The sequence below is a fragment of the Cannabis sativa genome, chromosome 3 (genome assembly GCF_029168945.1).
Source record: "Cannabis sativa cultivar Pink pepper isolate KNU-18-1 chromosome 3, ASM2916894v1, whole genome shotgun sequence".
NCBI classification, from domain to species: Eukaryota; Viridiplantae; Streptophyta; class Magnoliopsida; order Rosales; family Cannabaceae; genus Cannabis; species Cannabis sativa.
Window position 1 is genome coordinate 13,586,184 of NC_083603.1, and position 19,345 is coordinate 13,605,528.

At 33.4% G+C, this 19,345-nt stretch overlaps 2 protein-coding genes across 4 annotated transcripts; both read right to left on the bottom strand.

Moving 5' to 3' along the window:
* Window positions 1-5,073: 5,073 nt before the first annotated feature.
* LOC115711230 (embryonic protein DC-8) lies at window positions 5,074-7,447 on the bottom strand. 2 transcript variants are annotated; one of them, XM_061111685.1, is made up of 4 exons: window positions 6,803-7,447; window positions 5,987-6,703; window positions 5,786-5,901; window positions 5,074-5,507 (listed from the first exon to the last, which is right to left on the bottom strand). In XM_061111685.1, the coding sequence occupies exons 1-4, from the start codon at window positions 7,301-7,303 to the stop codon at window positions 5,285-5,287; spliced, it is 1,557 nt and encodes a 518-aa protein (XP_060967668.1). In that variant the 5' UTR covers window positions 7,304-7,447; the 3' UTR covers window positions 5,074-5,284. The 2 variants fall into 2 exon arrangements, with proteins under 2 accessions (XP_060967668.1, XP_030495418.2); XM_030639558.2 differs by having other exon boundaries at window positions 5,987-7,447.
* Window positions 7,448-12,895: 5,448 nt separating this feature from the next.
* On the bottom strand, window positions 12,896-16,408 carry LOC115711491 (probable glycosyltransferase At5g03795). 2 transcript variants are annotated; one of them, XM_030639831.2, is made up of 4 exons: window positions 15,551-16,408; window positions 14,735-15,009; window positions 13,913-14,261; window positions 12,896-13,829 (listed from the first exon to the last, which is right to left on the bottom strand). In XM_030639831.2, the coding sequence occupies exons 1-4, from the start codon at window positions 16,013-16,015 to the stop codon at window positions 13,161-13,163; spliced, it is 1,758 nt and encodes a 585-aa protein (XP_030495691.2). In that variant the 5' UTR covers window positions 16,016-16,408; the 3' UTR covers window positions 12,896-13,160. The 2 variants fall into 2 exon arrangements, with proteins under 2 accessions (XP_030495691.2, XP_030495690.2); XM_030639830.2 differs by having other exon boundaries at window positions 14,735-15,012; window positions 15,551-16,336.
* Between the last annotated feature and the right edge of the window lie 2,937 nt (window positions 16,409-19,345).

The window sequence follows — 19,345 nt, forward strand, 5'->3', positions numbered from 1 at the left end:
AGCTAAGAGGGATACTTAAAATTAAATTAGCATCCCTTTCATTAAACATGTCCCGAACCAAATCAGTATCCCAACTTCTTTCATCAATAGAGAACAGTGAGCTAACATTGTGACCAATAAGACCAATATGGGAAGAAGTAATATAAGGATTACCAGGGTCAGGGAGCCAAGGATGGTGCAGAATGCTAGTAGAAGAGCCAGTACCAATTGTTCTTCTAACTCCTTGACGAAGCAGATCCATAGCACTCCAAATACTGCGCCAAACAAAGTTAGGATTTCGACCCAAATCTGCTGAGAGAAAATCATCATGGGGAAAATAACGGGCTTTATAAATCCTGGATACAAGTGAGTCTGGATAGCACAACAATCTCCAACCTTGCTTAGCTAGCATAGCTAAGTTAAAATCATGGAGAAGGCGAAAGCCTAAGCCAGCTTCATCCTTTGAACGAGAGAGACGGTCCCAGTTCATCCAAATAATGCCATTTCCTTTGCTGCTTGTAGTTTTCCACCAAAAACGAGCCATTAATTTTTCAATTTCATCGCAAGTGCCCAGAGGGATGAGGAAGACACTCATAGCATAAGTGGGGAGAGATTGGACCACAGTTTTCAAGAGGATTTCCTTGCCCGCATTCGACAACAACTTACCAGTCCAGCTGTTAATTCTATTCAAAACTTTGTTCTTGAGAAAGCCTAGAATAGCCTTCTTGTTCCTCCCAATTATATTAGGGAGACCCAAATACAGGCTGTTTTCAGAGGCTTCGGGCATGTGAAGCAGCGAACATATATTGTGACGAAGTTGCTCATTCACATTTGGACTGAAAAAAACTGATGACTTGGACAGATTAATTTGTTGACCCGATGCAGTTTCAAATTGACGAAGCAGGGACAAGACACTACCAGCAGCCCCAGCATTGGCTTGACAAAAAACATAACTATCATCAGCGAACAACAAATGGGAGACCAAGGGTGCACCTTGAGCAACACGACACCCTTGAAGTAAGCGATCCCTTGCAAACCGAGATATCAAGGCTGAGAAGCCTTCAGCACAGATAATGAACAAGTAAGTGGAAAGCGGATCACCTTGTCGGATGCCACGAGAAGGAGTAATCGATCCCATGATATGACCATTATGAAAAATAGAGTATCGGACACTAGTCACACAAGCCATAATCAAGTTGACCCATCTTTGATCAAAGCCCATTTGAAGCATAACTGCTTGTAAATATCCCCATTCGACACGATCATAGGCTTTGCTCATGTCCAGCTTGAGCGCCATGTAGCCTTTTTTACCATGAACCTTTCTCTTAAGATAGTGCATAATTTCGAAGGCGATCATAATGTTGTCAGAAATCAAACGCCCCGGAATAAAAGCACTCTGAGTGGGAGAGATGATGTGATCAATGAGAAGCTTCATACGATTAGCAAGGACTTTTGCAATCACCTTGTAAACAACATTACACAAAGCAATCGGACGAAGATCATTCATAGTACTCGGGGACTTCTTTTTTGGAACCAACACCAAGTTTGTATCATTTAGGTGACAAGGAAAAGAACCCGAAGCAAAGAAATCACATGTAGCAGTAACCAGATCCGAACCAACTATATGCCAATGTTTTTGAAAAAAACCTGGCCCCATTCCATCAGGTCCCGGTGCTTTATCGGGATGCATTTGAAATAGAGCCGTCCGAACCTCATCACTAGAAACCGCTTTTAACAACTCAGTATTTTGATCCATAGAGACCGAACAAGAAATACCATTCACAACAGTATCCCAATTAGCATTCCCAGCAGAAAAAATGGAGGTAAAATAATCAACAATTACCTCTTTTAACCCACTGTCCCAAGTAGTCCAAACACCAGAGTTATTTTGTAGAGACTGAATATTGTTGCTGCGTTTGCGATTACTAGCCATAGCATGAAAAAATTTTGAATTTTTGTCCCCACTATGAAGCCAAAATTGCTTAGACCTTTGCTTCCAATAAAGCTCTTGTTGAGCAAGAATCTCAAAGTAGTTATTTTGCTCAGAACCGAAATTAGCAATTGAAGAAGGATCGGAATTACCTTTAAGAGAAGTGAGAATGGCTTTGCTTTGTCTGAGACGCTTTTTGAAATTGCAAGTTAAACTCCTCCCCCAATCCTCAAGTTGTTTGCTGCAGATGGAAATTTTTTTCAAGAAGAGACAGTTGTGCATTGTTGTCCCAGCAAGCCTGGACAATTTGAGCGCAAAAAGGTTCTCTAGTCCATGCATTCTCGAAACGGAAATGGTGAACCAAAACAGTGGGAGCAGCTGGAGAAATATCAAGAAAAAGTGGTGTGTGGTCCGATGAAGAGAAGTCGCCATTTGTGAGAATTGCAGAAGGAAAGGAGTTGAGCCAAAGAGAAGAAACAAGAGCCTTATCCAAACGAATTTCGACCCAATTACTGGTGCCTTTGCCACGTTCCCAGGTGTAAGGATGGCCGTGGAGTTCCATATCAGTGAGGTTGCAATTACAAAGAACCTCCTGGAAGCCTTCGATCAAGGGAGAAGGGTACGGACGCCCTCCTTTTTTCTCACTTTGGCTTCCAATGTTGTTAATGTCACCTATGATACACCATGGTAGCAGAGATTCGGTGGAGAGAGTGGTGATGAGTTGCCAGGTCTTGAATCGCAGACTACGATTTGGCTCCCCGTAAAGACCAGTTAAACGCCAAACAGGGGAGTTGGGCATAGCAATTTCAATGTCTATGTGATTGTGAGAGAAACCGAGAAGTCGAACCCCATCATTGAATCTCCACAAAAGAGCAAGCCCACCTTTATGACCTTGAACCTCCACACAGTAGGCTCCCTCAAAGCCCAATCGAATTCTTAGTCTTTCAATAACGTCACTTTTGCATAAAGTTTCACTTAAAAAAATGAATTTGGGTTTCTTTTGAACAACATAGTTCTCAAGGAATTGACGGGCCCGTGGGTTCCCAAGCCCACAGCAATTCCAGCTTAACGTACTCATAACGATTGGTGGGCCTGGACACCAGAACCCACCATATTCAAGTTTTTTGAAACCTCTTCATCACGGCCCGAACCAACAGCAGGCCCATTTTTGTTTTCAGCAGCAAAACGTTTCCTTTTTAACTCAGCTTGAGTCAATTCCACATCAGCATTCTGACTATCATAAAGCATGATCCCTTTATTTTTGGTTTTTGATTGAGAGATATCAGGGGAGGATATTCTCATAAACACAGGATCGGTTGGCATCCCATAATTATCGCATGGAGGGTTCGTGTTCACACCAGGGGAAGAAGTTGCAGTCGCAACCTTACCTGACCGTAGGAATGGTGAAGGTGCAAAATTCTGGTGTCGACGGGGAAGAGCTTTCATTCCTATTCCATAAGGTTTCACGATCAGGTGGGGAGGTGTATCAAACGTACGTGGACAGAGCCTCTCGGAGTGTCCCATTAAGCCGCAAATAAAACAGAAAGTTGGTACACTTTCATAACGAAATGTAGCGTAAAACGAGTCGCCATCTCGCTTGCAAAACTTCATTCTTCGTTTCAGAGGGAGATCAAGGGAAAGTGTTACCCGAACCCGAAGATATTCTCGCCATACCCCAGTAAAGTTATTCGGGTCTGATTCGATAAAAGTCCCCGCATAGTTCGCAGCATCCTTAGCCACCTTCATGGTCATGAATCCGTTTTGCAGATCATGGATTTGTAACCATAGATCAAGAGTGTTAAGATTAACAGTACGGGGGTTGTCACCATCATTGAGACGAGTTATAATCAATTGTTTGCGATCATATGTCCATGGGCTGCCTTCGATAACCCGCTTGATGTCTAACTCATGGTAAAATTGGAACAAAAACCAGTTTTGATCAAGTTGCTTGGCATACATTCCCTTACCAGGTTTCCATAGATCAACCATCAAATTCTGGAAAATACGGAAGTCTGAAACCTTCCCTGTAAGCATACGCCCAACAAGACACCATCTAGAGTCAATAGCCAGATCATCCTCTTCATCCTTTTCCTCATTTTCTTCATAAAAAGTCTCCTCTGCTTCTTCCTCTTCAAGTTGGATATTTTTCCAACCTTCCTCTATGTTATCCGCATTACTACTGCTTGAAGCCATAACCAGTCACAAGAATACTGGCCACAAATTGATACACGAAGCACACACGACAAATTGAGACACAAAATAGAAAAGCCAAGAAAGAACTTTAAACGTAACAGGCACACTCAAAAGAGAGACAGAGCATAACTCTCAAAAAAGAGAGACTTTCCCATTCTTAAACCATTGGTCTCTTAATCGTTTATGTGGTACACAAAAATAAGGACTTGAAAACAAACAAAACAAATCCAAGTTGGCTTGATCTACGAACATGTAAAAGATGCCAACATTAATTAATTGTTATTCGAGATATAATTATAATGCTGTACCTTTACAAATAATTAATACGCACTTTATTTTTCTTTTTTTAAGAATTTTTTTTTTTTGGGTACCAAGAATATTCTAAAACTAAAATTAATCACCAAGAATTAGATTTGAGTAATACATGACGAAATCTAAAACTGTTAAAATAATTATTAAAGTTAGTTCCGGTATGAAAATAAATTAATTGTGAGAAATGTTTTACTCTTTTCATATTTCTGTTGTTTGTTTAAATTATTCTTAACACAAATAAATACAAAAAATTATGAACAATTTTATCATAAAATTTTTAAATTAAATTATTATTAAATTTCATTCGAAAAAAAAAAATTATTATTAAATTTTATTTTAACAAAAAAAATCAATTTATAATTTTATTTATTTTGTACCATTTTAAAATATTTTATTATTTAAAAAAATAAATAAAAAAAACATAAAAATCTAATTAATAACTTTTACCAAACACCAAATTTAAAATAATATTTTTCCTTAATTTACTTTAGTTGTATAAATTTTAGTCTCTCAACATAACATGTGCATTGCACTTTCTTCAATTATTATATATTCCCTTACTTAAAAAAAAAAAAAAAAAAAAGGCTATGATCTTGATGTGTTTGGTTGTGCCTTGCCAATCTTCAAAACGACGACTTAAAAAGGAGTACAAAACATGATATTTGTAATTAATTAATTATATATAAAACAAAAAAGGTTACAGAGTTAAGCAAAAGCCATAAAGACCCGAGTGAATATTACATGGAGATAGGGAGAGATTGAATGGTGTCAATCTAAAACCCAAGTTATTAGCCTTGCAACCAAACGATAAGAGAACCCAAAACAAAAAAGCCAAATCATTATAGTTCCCGCCCAAAATACTGAAATTGATCACATCTTGCCTTGGCGGTCTTTGTCCGTACGGTCCAGTTTTAATGGGCCTTCATCATCATCCATAGAACCCACATCGTTAAAAGCCTGGCCCGTTAACTGGTCAGCAGTTTTAAATGTAGCGGCCACGTATCCAGGGCGAGTATCCTCCACGGCAACCACAAATTCCTCTCCAGCCCTTACGGCACCGGCGTGACGATCACGCGCCGCGCGTGTTTCAAATCTACATAACAGAAACAATAAATGACATAAAATGTGTCAAACGACACTGTGGACATGAAGAAAAGCAACATGAAATTTAGCTAGCAAAGACTACAGAGCAAACCACCTTAGAAGGTCTGGAAGATTTTTTTTGCCAAAACCCCCCATTTTGCCAAAAATGGAATCAAATAAAACGACATATATGCAACAATTTGCCGAGCCACATTAGTCAAAAGGAGAGTAAGAAACGACATTAAATTAAAATGTAGGAGAAGATATATGGAGACATAAAAATCTTACGTTACAGAACTAGGACCTCTGGTGGTTTCACTGGGCTTTTGGACAGTCTCATACCCTTCTAACTTCAAATCTTCCACCTTTCGTCTGGTGTCTTCCTCTTCTTCATTCAATTTCTCCTGTAAACGACATCAAATTAATTTTATACATTTTACAAGATCAAATATGAGACAATATGAAAATGATAGAAGGCCTTAGCCTTACCTTAGCTTTCTCTCCTGTTTCAGCCACCTTCTGCTTAGTCTCTTCTTTCTTTCCGGCAAAGAAATCAAGAGCCTTCCGAGCAGCATCGGCAGCAGAATCCTTGAGCTCACCAAGTTTACCAACTGTGGTATCTTTGCCCTCCTTGGCTTTCTCAGCTGTGTAATCCTTATACTCTCCCACCTTCTCCACTGTCGTATCTTTCCCCTGCTTCGCCTTATCAGCAGCAAAATCCTTACTTTCCACACCCTTTTCAACTGCATAATCCTTGCACTCAACAAGCTTCTCCTTCCCTTGACCCGCCTTCTCAGCTGCATAATCTCTCGCATCAGCCGCCTTCTGAGCAGCCAACTCCTTAGTCTCCACACCCTTCTCAACTGCATAATCCTTATACTCACCAAGCTTCTCTTTCCCTTGACCAGCCTTCTCCGCTGCATAATCTCTAGCATCCGCCGCCTTCTGCGCAGCCAAGTCCTTAGCCTCCTTAGCCTTCTCCACCGTAGTGTCTTTCGCCGCAACAGCCCTATCAGCCGCATAATCCTTGTACTCCCCTGCCTTCTCCAATGTCGTATCCTTGGCTTGTTTGGCCTTCTCAGCCGCAGCATCCTTCATCTCCCCTGCCTTCCCCAATGTCGCATCCTTCCCCTGTTTCGCTTTCTCCGCCGCAGCATCTTTAATCTCCTTGGCTCTCTGCGCCGTGTAATCCTTAGTCTCCGCAGCCTTCCCCAAAGTAGTATCCTTGGCTTGTTTCGCCTTTTCAGTTGCAGCATCCTTAGTTTCTTTCACTCTCTGCGCCGTGTAATCCTTAGTCTCCGCAGCCTTGCCCAAAGTAGCATCTTTGGCATGTTTCGCCGTCTCCGCCGCAGCATCCTTAGTCTCGGCAGCCTTGGCCAGAGTATTATCCTTGGCCTGTTTGGTCTTCTCAACCGCAGAATCCTTATTCTCTTTCGCCCTCTGAGTGGCGGAATTATCAGCATACTCTCCCATCTTATCTTTCTTAGCGTAATCTTCACCTTCCCTGGACGTCTCTGTACCACTGCCTTTGGCGACGACTGCTTCTTTGGCGTGCTCGTAAGTGTCCTGAACGGCTCTAAAAACAGAACCAATAACACCAGGCTTTTGGGGCTGATCTTGTTGTCGTAGACGAATATCAGTTGTCGTTTCCGTCATCCTATTATTACCGGTACTCATACGACGTCGTTCCGCTTCTTCTTCTTGTCGTTTTTGTTCTCTTTGAATTCCTTCTAGATCGGCAGCTGCAATCTTCACCGCTGCCTCTGCTTCCTCAACCTTCTGCTGATTTGTCGATCGGGATGCCATTGTCGTAAATATTCTTCTAAATTAGAAAGAAAGAACCTTTGAAGTAAAATATAATTCTCAATATGTGTAGAAGCTTATAATAATAATGCTAATATGTATCGATTTTGATTTCGTTTTCGTGATTGTTGCTACTTTCTTCGGTTTGTAATTGTATCTATATATATATGTAATGGCCGACCGATCAAGAACAGAGACACGTAAAGCTTTAGGCGAATCCTTAGCTTGCCACGTGTTGAAGTTTGCATTGTAATGTGACACGTTGCATGGTTTAGACTACGTGTTGTGTTACATGCAAAGACGGTTTGAGATAACCAAAAGAGTTTTTGTGTTTTATATATATATTTTTTAAATGGATAAAACAAACTTTTTTATTTTTTGAACAACGAACGAAATCTCTTATATATTATTAAAGAGTATCATATATTGAGGAGAAATAGAAGATTTGTGAAATCTAGAATGAAATATTATATTTATTTACGTTTATTCTGGACTGTTCTCGGTTATATGGAGATGAGATGGGTAGTATCCACGTGTCTCTGACGTGTCATGTGGAGATTGCTTACCTTGTGTCTGAGGCATACTGGAATTTCTGACCTGATAATACTAACTGGCTAATCTATGAGGGACTGAATTGGGATAAGATCGAATGTAAACATTGGAGATCTCCACTAAAACATATCCATCCTTCTTTATTTTTGCTAAGTTTGTCCTGTTTTTTCATTTTTTTTTATTTTGATAAAAAGTTTGTCGAGTAAAAAGAAAAATTAAAAAAGTATACAGAAACAATAAAGAAGCATTAGTTGATAGTTTTTATTTAAAGATCAAAACCCCCATAATTGTATCAAAGGCTCAGTGTCTTCTTTTCTTAAGATCATGTACAATAGTAGCATCTTTCAATTTTAATAATGTTAAAAATTTACACATTATTTAAAAAGATAGAGTGATTACCCCCTTAAAAAGAATGTACTCATGATGCACTTTTAATTTATTTCGGCATCTAAAAAAACTTTTTGGTCCAATTTTTTTTCATATTCATGTATGTTATATCTATTAAAAATAACAAAATTTTAAGAAATTCAGAATAATTTACAATATAAAAAATAATGTTAACAGTCTATTTTACATTCGTATAAAATAAAATAGTCACGCGTGCAACACACTGTTTGAACGTAGTTTTCGGCGTGTTAAACTTTTTCGAATTTCTTAAAATTTTGCAGAATGTCTTAAACAACTATATGCACATGATTATGAGAAAAAATTTGACTAAAAAATTATTTCTGATGCTAAAACAGATAGGAGTGCATCAATATATATATCCATTTTAAGGGTACATTGTAGAATTTTTCGAAAATATAATATTTTATTTTATTTCTCTTCTACATTATATTTTTAGCACTTTTACTTTTAAAAATACTTCAATACATAGCACTATTTAAAAATACTATAATTATGATATTACACATTACTATTTAATATATATCCTAATTTTTAACTACAATTATTTTTTATAAAAAAAAAATGAATAACATCAATACCACAACATAACATCCATACAAATTTCTAGAATGATATCCTTTTCTCTCTAATGGAATAATATCTCAATATTTTGATACATAATATATCGGCATTATTTCACAAAAACATAAAAACAACAAAAAAATTACAAAAATACGGTTTCACGAAATTTTAAATATTTTTACGATTTTTTGATTTTATTTACAGAAAATACGATCTTTTTATGTTGTAATCTTGTTAATTTGTTGTTGATTTTTTGTTATATTTATGTTATTTTTTGTTGTTATTTTGATGTTACTTTTATGTAATTTTCTTGATGATTTTATGTTATTTTCGTGTTATTTTTTTGGAAAACCGTAAAAATATATATAAAAAAAAACATTCTTTGAACGTAAAAATATAATTATTTTACAAAAAATGGTGCCTTATGTAATTATTCCTAATATATCTAAAATTTTAATGCTCTAAGGCATGTTTACTAATAAGCAATGTGAATCGATGGTAAGGTAATCATTCCCTTACATTTGTTTACTTACATTATTAAAATTAAGGAAAGGGATAACTTGATTAAATAAGGGAGAACTTCCCTCACCGGCGCGTTTACTAAACTGTAATTGGAATCAGAATAATCAATGGGAGAAATGTATCGGTTTAAAATAGAAAATAATCGGAAATAATATTTTATTATGATGTTTACTAAACTATCCGGAAAGAAAACCAAAATCATATATTATTTTGTTTACATGACTAGGAAAGGTAATCGAAATGCTTTTTAATTTGACAAAATTATCATTATTAGAACATGTAATTATTTTCTGTTTATAGATTTTTAAGGGGTATATTTGTCTTTTTCATTTTTAATTAATAAAATTAATATTAGAATAAATTAAGTAAGGAAAGGGAAAGGTATTCCCTATAAAAATGGGGGGAGAACCTTTCCCTTTGTTTTCTCCCTAATTTGTGTGGGTCCCACTAGTTTCTCCCTTTCCAAAATTTAGTAAACAATTGTATAGAAATTAATACCATACCATTCATTCACATTCCCTTTAAGTAAACATAATTTTATAAGGAATGCCATTAAGGGTAATGACTTTTAATTATTTTTATTTTATTTTTTCATATTAAATATATAATGACAATTTTGTCCTTTAAAATATATCTTACAAAATAACTACCATGTAATATAGTTTAACTCAAAAGGACAATTTAGTCAATTTAAGCATTCCGATTACATTTCCTAATAAAGTAAACAAGATAAATCACAACTATTCTATTTCCAAAAAAAATTAGTAAACAACATATTACAAATATTGATTCCGATTATTTTTCATTTATTCCGTTATATTTTTCTATTAATTTATTCCGATTCTGAATACTGTATAGTAAATGTGCCATAAGAGCAACTCCAATGCAAGCATTTTAAAAAATAGCTAATAATTTCCACATCATCTTAAAATATTATATTTTATTTTTTCTTTCATTCACATTATTTTTGGCTACTTTACTCTTAAAATTACTCCAATACTAAATAATTTTAAAAGTCAAGAGAATGGACCCACACTCTATTATTTAATACATTATTAAATTACTTTTAATATTTTAAATATTATATTAACACACCTTTTTGATAGAAAAATTATAAAAAATAAAAAAATAATTCAACTACCATTGCTTGACAGTAGCAATTGCAGTAGCCCACACAATTTTTTTTAGTGGTCAAGCAATCAAGATTGCTTTTCTTAGACTGACAAAGGCTTGATGAGCAACCAACATTGGAGCTGCTCTAACATTACCTGACGCCATCTCACCAGAGAAGTCAATATTGTTACTATAGTTTGGTTGTTTACTTTTTCTTTTTTTGAATAAGGCTAAGTTTACTTTAATTTGCACCCCTCTCTTCTGTTATTATAAATTAAGATGATAAGTTATTTACAATAAGAGAATTTATAAGCGAAAGAATATAATTCGACCAAAAATAAACTTCATCCAATTTTAAAGCAAACTTTATCAATTTGTGAGCAGCTATATTAATTATACGTTTGACATGAGATACATTCACATTAGAAAAAAAGAATAAAAGACTAGAAATATTTATAAAAATCTTGAAAAAAAATTACAAATGAAGGTTTGCACAAAACATTTGAGATTCGTAGAACATCTATTTCAACTTGAGTTATAGGCAATTGAAGTTGAAGTGCCCAAATATAAGCTATGAAACAATGTTAGCGCCTCCATTTCATGAGAATTGAAATTACCAATGATTGGTTTGGAAAGAGCAGCAGTAACATTGTTGGAGTCTCGAACTAAAGCCCCAAGACCAATAATTTTCTTGTCGATATCAACTATTGCATCAACGTTTAACTTGAGGTTTCCCACCATTGGAGGTGCCTACAGAACTGGTTCAACAACTGAAGAAGATGACTGTGTGGGTGCTCTATTTTCTAGACGGTACTTGGCTTGAACAGATCGAAAGTTCTGCATATAATTTGCTGCGAAAATGGCAAGTTCCTTGGTTGGTTTAGCTTTATTTCCATGTACCACTCGATTTCTCTCTGTTAAGATCAACCGAAGAGTGCATAGGATTTGTTCCATCTCAGTACGTGAGTAGATTAAAGAAAAATGAACTAGATAATCCCCCTTGCAGCCAAAAAGAGTGTGGTGAATGGATTCCCATGCTTGGTTGCAAATAGAGCAGGTAGAACACTTGTAATTATCTTCCTCCTGACCAAAGTTGTAGCTACAAGAAGAGCATCAATGTAGACACGCCAAGCAAAGTTTTTTATTTTTTGTGGTAACTGAAGTGACCAAAAAAACTTCCACATAGGCCTGTCGAAGAAGAGCTTGAGCTATTATCAATGTCTTCTAGAGACGCTGCAAAATAATAACCTGTTTGTAACAAAATAAATGCTAGATGTGTGGTGATGCCAAACAAGAGTATCATCATTCTGAAAAAAAACTTAAAGGTATTGTCAAAATACGATCTACATCTAACCGAGAAAACCATTGGTTGAGTAGCGGCACATCCCATTGTCTCTCATCAGTTATGAGATTATAAACAACCCCATCTAGAGGACTTAAATAGTAGAATGGTAGGAATTCGAGTGCCATGGGATCCAAGGGTCAAAACCACACTTAACTCAACAACCTTCACCAATTTTTCACCGTAGACCAAAAGAGATTAAATCCTTACCCCAATGTACATATCGTGGCAGCGTGACCTGGAGTGTTCGGTCTTGGGACATCTGGGAATTTTATTTTGTAGTCGTTGTGCGACCTAAATGTTATATTTTGACATATTTTGTATAAAAGTTTTAAATCGGGATCCCGGTGTTTGTAAATAATTATGTAAATTATAAAGTTTAGTATTTATTATAAAAAGTTTTAATTTCACTCGTTTTTCGAGAAAAATTTTTGATTAGCAAAGATAGCACTGTAATTGAAAAAGCATTGTAGCGTGCCTTAGCATTAGGGCGTTACAAATAATCTGAGCAAGATGTTTAGATTTGCTTAAGAACGGCAAATGAAAGACCTGAACCCGGAAAGGAGTAATAGTAATTGAGTCTAAAGAAGCATTTCGTAGAACACTTGGAAGGCAAAGAACTAAGTGTTGGTTATGGAAATGCCAGGGCTCTTTAGAAAGGACCCTAAAAAGATCACCTTGGCAGCCAAAAATGATCGTTTAGACATCAGTGTCATAAGTAGAAGTTTCTACTCGAAATTTCCATGTCCAATTCCTAGTGACAGTTAAAAAACTGTTTTTGATTGTGACCCCCTTTTGAGTAGATTTTGCAGAGGATGTGATTGCATTGTGATCGAGGGTGAGGAGCAGAGAATTAGAGATATTAATAACCTCTTTTTCCTTAGCAGTTAATGCTTAGAGATATCACTTAGGAAAGAATCATGAAAAAATATGAAGGGAGTAGGATGAAGAGAATCAAGGGAAGAACATGAAAGAGAAGATGGAAAAATGGAGGCGGTTGTAGAGAAAATTTGCAGAAAAAAACTAATCAAAGAAGTTAAAAAGAAAAAAAAAAAAAAACTACCATAACTACCATTATGTATATAAAGGATATGAAATTCTTGAAATTTAATCTCCATTTGGATTACTATGACAGCCAAATACAGAAAACGTAGAACAAAAAAAAAATAATACAAACATGATTTTTTTTTTACAATTTATTAATTGATTATCTAATTTAAAGGCTATCTAAGTCACCAAAGCTTGAAAAAAAATACACGATTATTGGACCAAATTAAGGAAAAAGAATCTAATCATGATCATCTTAGACCATACAAAACCACCAAACTACACACTTGAATTGAATCAAATAATCTCATGCATTCAAAGATCATCACGGACTCTAATATTCAGTCTTCTAAGCCAAACCGAGTGAAGAATCATGTGAAACACATCAAATCTCTTAGGAGGAGAGTTAACCTCAAAGTGTTTCCTCACTTTAACCACTCTCCTCTGCATTCTTATGTATTGCCTAGGAGAAATGCTCATTAGAATTTTCTTCAAATTTCGAATTTCGCTAACCGGTACCTCTACCGAGAAGGATTTCCAATTAAGAACATCGCTAAAAGGCGGTACATAGTGATCGGATATGAGGACAGGCACGCAGCCTGTGTAGATGGCCTCAACTATCCTTGGACTCGCAACCTCATATCCACTAGGACAAATGCAGTACTTGCTCTTTCTCAACATGTCATAGTAAGATACCCCTTTGGGAAGGTACTGATGTATTTTCATGTCTTCATCTTTGTTCTCCCAATGCTCTAGTAAAATAGGCCTAATTGGGCCATGAAGCCCTCCTGCGAAAAAAGCAAGAATCGGACGCTTCGAAGCTGAAGGACCGCCTAGAAAACCATCGGTTAGCCCGGTTAGGAGGTTGATTTCGGGGAAGGAAACATCTTTTGTGGGGTTAAAACCTTCGGAGGTGTTGGCATTGCATAATACCCTTATTGAGTTTTTGCGTAGGTTAGGAACAGAGGATGATGCTTCTGGCCCCTGAAAAAACGACAATGATTCATAGTTTAGAAACAAAGAAACGACACTAATTTATTATTGTGTGTAATATAAACGTAATTTACCCAATCATGGCAAGAGAGCATGAAATGGTCAGCTCCAAGGCTACGATTCCAAAAGGGGTATTTGGAAGAAACGACATTAACATAGTCAATTACGGTTTGTCGTATGGGACTAAAATCGTGGGAGTCTCGAACATAAACATAACGAACCAACATTGTAACGCTAAAAGGTAAGAAAAAAACGTGTGCTTTTTGGGGATCTTTTGTTCGAAACTGGCTATTCATTTCAAGCTCGTGGATGAAATTTCCTTCCATGGAATATATGCTCTTACAAGGCCCATTGTGAAACAATGGTGGTTCTCCTTCTTCATAAACAAACACCTTAAATTGTTTTTCCATTTCTAAGTAGCTCCTGCATATATGACATTAATTAATAATTGATATTAAAAATATAAATAAGTTTAAGGATTTTTAGCATAAATATTTGGCAATAAAATCTCAGTTCTATAAACACAAACAATTAAGTCATTGTTTTTTTTTCTTCACAAATCACATATCTTTTTTGAATAAATATGATGATGTCTAAAAGTGAAGACATTATTATTATTATTTTTTTCTTGTTTAAAAAAGAAAAAATATCAAAATTATTCATAAAAAATGAACTACAAAGACTTGTTTCAGAAACTTATTAAAGATTGACAGGGAATCTCGGGAAGCATTTACTCTACTAATAACTCTAATATATTTAACGAAAAAAGAAAAGAAAAATACAATAATATTAATATATATTTCTTTGATATAAATAATACAAAAAAAAATATTAATGTAATAAGTTATACCTTGCCCCCAAAAAATGAAAAAGTATTGGAAAAAGTTATACTATACCTGTGAAAAGCTTTGGGATTCCAATACATTGGACCATCAGGGGTATATTGGGAATCTTGAGTCTGATTTCCAATTTTGGCCTCACTAATTACAGATCGGGCTCTAATTAAAGACCCCTCTAGCCTTTCCAATTTGGTATAAACTCTTTGTCGTCTAGCTCTTATAATAGGTGGAATTTCATGATCAGATTCATTAATATTAATTCCCAAAGAAACGACAATCTCCCCACCAGATTCATCACTGTTACTAGTAATAATTTCTTCTTTGGTCGTGTTCTGCTGATTCATCAAAACATAATAAATATAGTTATAGTTAAAAATCACTAATTAAAGATTTATATTCTAAAACTTAGCAGCACGGCTTTTTTGGAAATATACTCATGTATGGAGGAGTAAAAGCAAACTTGCCATTTTTGACAAGTTTTCTGTTATTGAATAAATGATGTGTTACGTCATATATAATAAATAACCAATAAAGAGAGTATGTGATAAAAGTAATTATGTTATTTTTTACTTTTAATATCATAACGTAATTAATTCTAGAATCAATTAGATACCGTACGTAGTAGGTTTGTTAAAATCAAGTTGAGAATATATTTACTAATTAATTAATTATTAATTTCTTGTACTCAATAAATTTGTTGGAATGCATCAACCTAGGTATAAGAGCTCATATTAATTATAACAAAAACCAATTAATTACAATAACTTCAAATAAAATCAACCCCCACCAAAAAATAAACAAAAATCAAATTATATGCCTTGATAAGAAAAATTAAAGTAGATTTGTAAAATTAAATGAGAGGATAGTTCTTACATGTTCTTGATGAGAAGATGGAGAGAGATCATCAGCTTCAATATTAATGGTAAGTGGTGAAGAAGAAGAAGAAGATTGGTTTAGTGGAGACTCATAAGCTGAAGTAGTAATAGCTTCTTCTACATTGTTCTTATTGTCAAGCACCACCAAGTTTGACCTCAAACCCAAAACACCATTATGATCATCATTTGGAGTTGAAAGTACAGAAATACCCTTTAAAAGATCTCCTTCTGCTGCTGCTGATGATGATGATGATGTTAATGATGATGAATTCCATTTAGTGAAGTTGGACATGGAAACCCAGTTGGAAGATTTGGGTCCCAAAACTGAAACAAACCCAGAAATCACTACCAATGGAATCATGAGCAGCAAAAGAGTTGATGATGATGTCCTGGTCCAACATGCAGACCATGATTTTTTGTTACTATTCACCATATTGTATATATTCTTTAACTTACATAACATATATATATAAGGCTGATTGAAACCAAGATCAAAACTAAAGCATGATGATCTTTTGATATATATAACTGTTTTGTCGCTATCCTAGCTATTTTATTTGTAAATAATAGTAATAATAAGAAGAAGAAGGAAAAAGTAGAAGAGAAAGAAAGAAAAGGAAAGTGATTTTGGTTTATGGGAAGAAGAACATTTGGTACTAAATGGTTGAAGCATCACGCCAGGCGTCCTCTTGTATAGTCCTCTATTACCGAGTTTTTCATGCAAACTTTCTGAGTTTCCTATTTTGCCCCCCTTTGTTACCAAAACCTTAGCTATTAATGTACCTATATCTATACATCTATATCCCACCGATATAAAATAACTCGAAACTTCATTCTCCTAAATAATTAACTTCAACTCTTCAAGCACTACCCCGCCCCGCCTATCAAGAAAAATAATAATAAAAAAATGGTAAATACTATTTTAGATTTTGTATTTTGTAAAAGTTACTAAACTCTCTGACAAAATTAATACTGTATTTTTTTAAATGATACAAATAGAACTTTGAGCTTAATTTTTAATAATTTTTTTTTTTTAAAATAACCAACTTGGAAATACGAACAAATATAAAAAATATAAACAATTTTGTTATAATACCCTTAGATTAGATTATTGTTAAATTTTATTTTAACAAAAAAAACAGTTAAGAGTCTTATTTTTACCATTGGATTATACAAGATCTATTTTATTATTTAACAAAATAAGGAGTCCAATCGATAATTTTTACAAAAGACAAAGTCTAAAATGATATTTACCCAATAAAAAAAATAAACACGTGTTTACCTCCGACTAATTATCTCATGAAAAAAAAAAAAACTATATATAAAAATATATATGTTATTAGATTAAATAAGTTTATAATCGTAACAATTTCAGTGCAGAATAAAATGGTTGTTACATAAACTAAAATAAAATTGTGTATTTTCAATTTTAACATGATTTCGATCTAAAATTAGAATGAATATTCAGATTTCTATGATCTGAACTCATTAAATGGAATTACTGAATTTGGATAATGATAACCTATATTTATATTGGTGAAATCATAACATGAATATTTTAAAATTAATAAGAAAATATAATTAATTTCAGAAAAAATGGGCAAGTAAAATAATAATAATTACAATATTTTGTTAATTAATTTAAATATCAACTGTTTTTTTGAATAATTTAAATATCAACTTTATATACAAATAATAAACTAGAATTTTTATTTTGATGAAATAATAATTAGCTAGAACTAATAAATATAATAATTTTAATAATATATATTATATGTCAATACTCTAATATTATTGCATGCATATGCATGGTATATAAATATAATGATATTTTAGCTAAGATTTGATTAAAGGAAATTGTTAAAAGGTATTCTTAGTATATAATTTTCGGTGTTTATATTATTATTAATATAATTAATATATTTTATATATAATTTATTAAAGAAATAATTTTTAAAAAATATTACAGACACCATCCATGTTGGACACATTTATCTCTTATCAATTTTTCAATATATTATTCTATTTTAACACAAATCAGTCAATAACAACCAACTTGCTTTAATAATTTTGTTTTATTCAAAGTGTATCTTATCATAAATTTAAAGAAGTTATGTATCAGTGTCTTAATATATGAAACAATTACATCGACATTGATATGTACTGCACTGAAAAATATAATATATATTAATTCATATCATTAAATTGATCGTTCTAGTACACGAATCAAAGTCTTTGCGTCTAAAAGAATTAATTGCTTTAATTTGTGGATCGTTTTTTAGTGTCATAATTTAATCCTTTTTCATCCAAGTTATAAAGAAGAGATGCAAAAGGACTGTGTGGAATATGTATTATATACAAAATATATTTAAAGCCAAAAAAGATTGCAATTATTTCGATTAAAGGACAAAAGGAGTTGTCTCATCAGTAAATCTTTAATTAATTATGTGAATAACACAAAAGTGACTTGTAAGTTATATCCTTCTTCATATCCTCTCTTTGGTTTTTGGTTCATATAATATATAATTATAGATTTTCTTGCTTTAACTATATAAATATAGATTTTTAATTCAACATAGGCATGTTAAACAATTAATGCAAATAAAATTTTCAAAAATATATGTTGTAGTATCAAACTAGGACACGAAAATAAAATTGATTACTAATTTCATATTAAAAGAAATTTGTTCTATTAATGATTGATGACATTTGACTATCCCGGACAATTAATTTAGGTTAATTATTAGTTTTGTTCCCAGAACTTTTAAGCTCGTTAAAAATATTTTTAAATTATTGAGATTATTGAATTTAAGGATTTTTTTTTTTACAATTTTAGTAAAAACGTCTAACATAGATGAAAATTTAGAGACCATAAATTAGTTATATAATGTCAAAGTTCGATAGGCATAATTTGGTTGATATTAAAATTTGTGGAGAATGGTTTAGTACATAACAATCACTGAAATAGTAAAATTAAATGAAATTAGACAAAAATCTATAAATTTAACAATCTCAATAATTTAAAGGATATTTTTAATGATCTTAAAAATTTTATGGAACATAATTTAATACATGTTAAAATTTTAGACATAATTTTTCAACTACAAGTTATATTATATAAATTTTAAATATATATATCTATAAATGCATATATAATTTAATATATAACTTTGAATATTTTGTGTTGATGAAGACGAAATTTGTGTAGATAGTGATCCCCATTCCCCACTCCCAGCCATCATAGCTTTGGACTTTTCTCCTTTTTATTTTTGTGATACCCATAGATTTGTATTGTATTTTGGATCAAATTAATTGAATATTCTTTCCTATATAGCCAAGCCATGCCAATATCGCCAACCTTATTTAACGGGTCATGCGTTAAGAATTCACACCAAAACATGGATCACATGATACGACATCGTTTTGGCATATTCTATATGTATTAAAACAAAAAGAAGGGTATATTAGTCTTTTCATTGTTGAAGAGAATTACTTAAGAAATAACTATGGAACAGTTCACGTGTTTACCACCTCTCGATATTTACTTCTCCAACGGGTCTACTACAAAACACAACACAAGTCAAAGTCAAAGACTCAAAAGGTAGTTTTGACATATAAATAAATAGTGAACTGAGTTTTACAAAAATAAAAGAAACAGTGAACTGAGATAGTATATAGTAATAAAGTTTTAACACAATTTTCATATTCTAACAGTTAATGTACGGCGGAGAGAGTTGGCAGAATTTAATGTTATTAAATGAGGTTTATATATGAAAACCTAAATATATCTAAA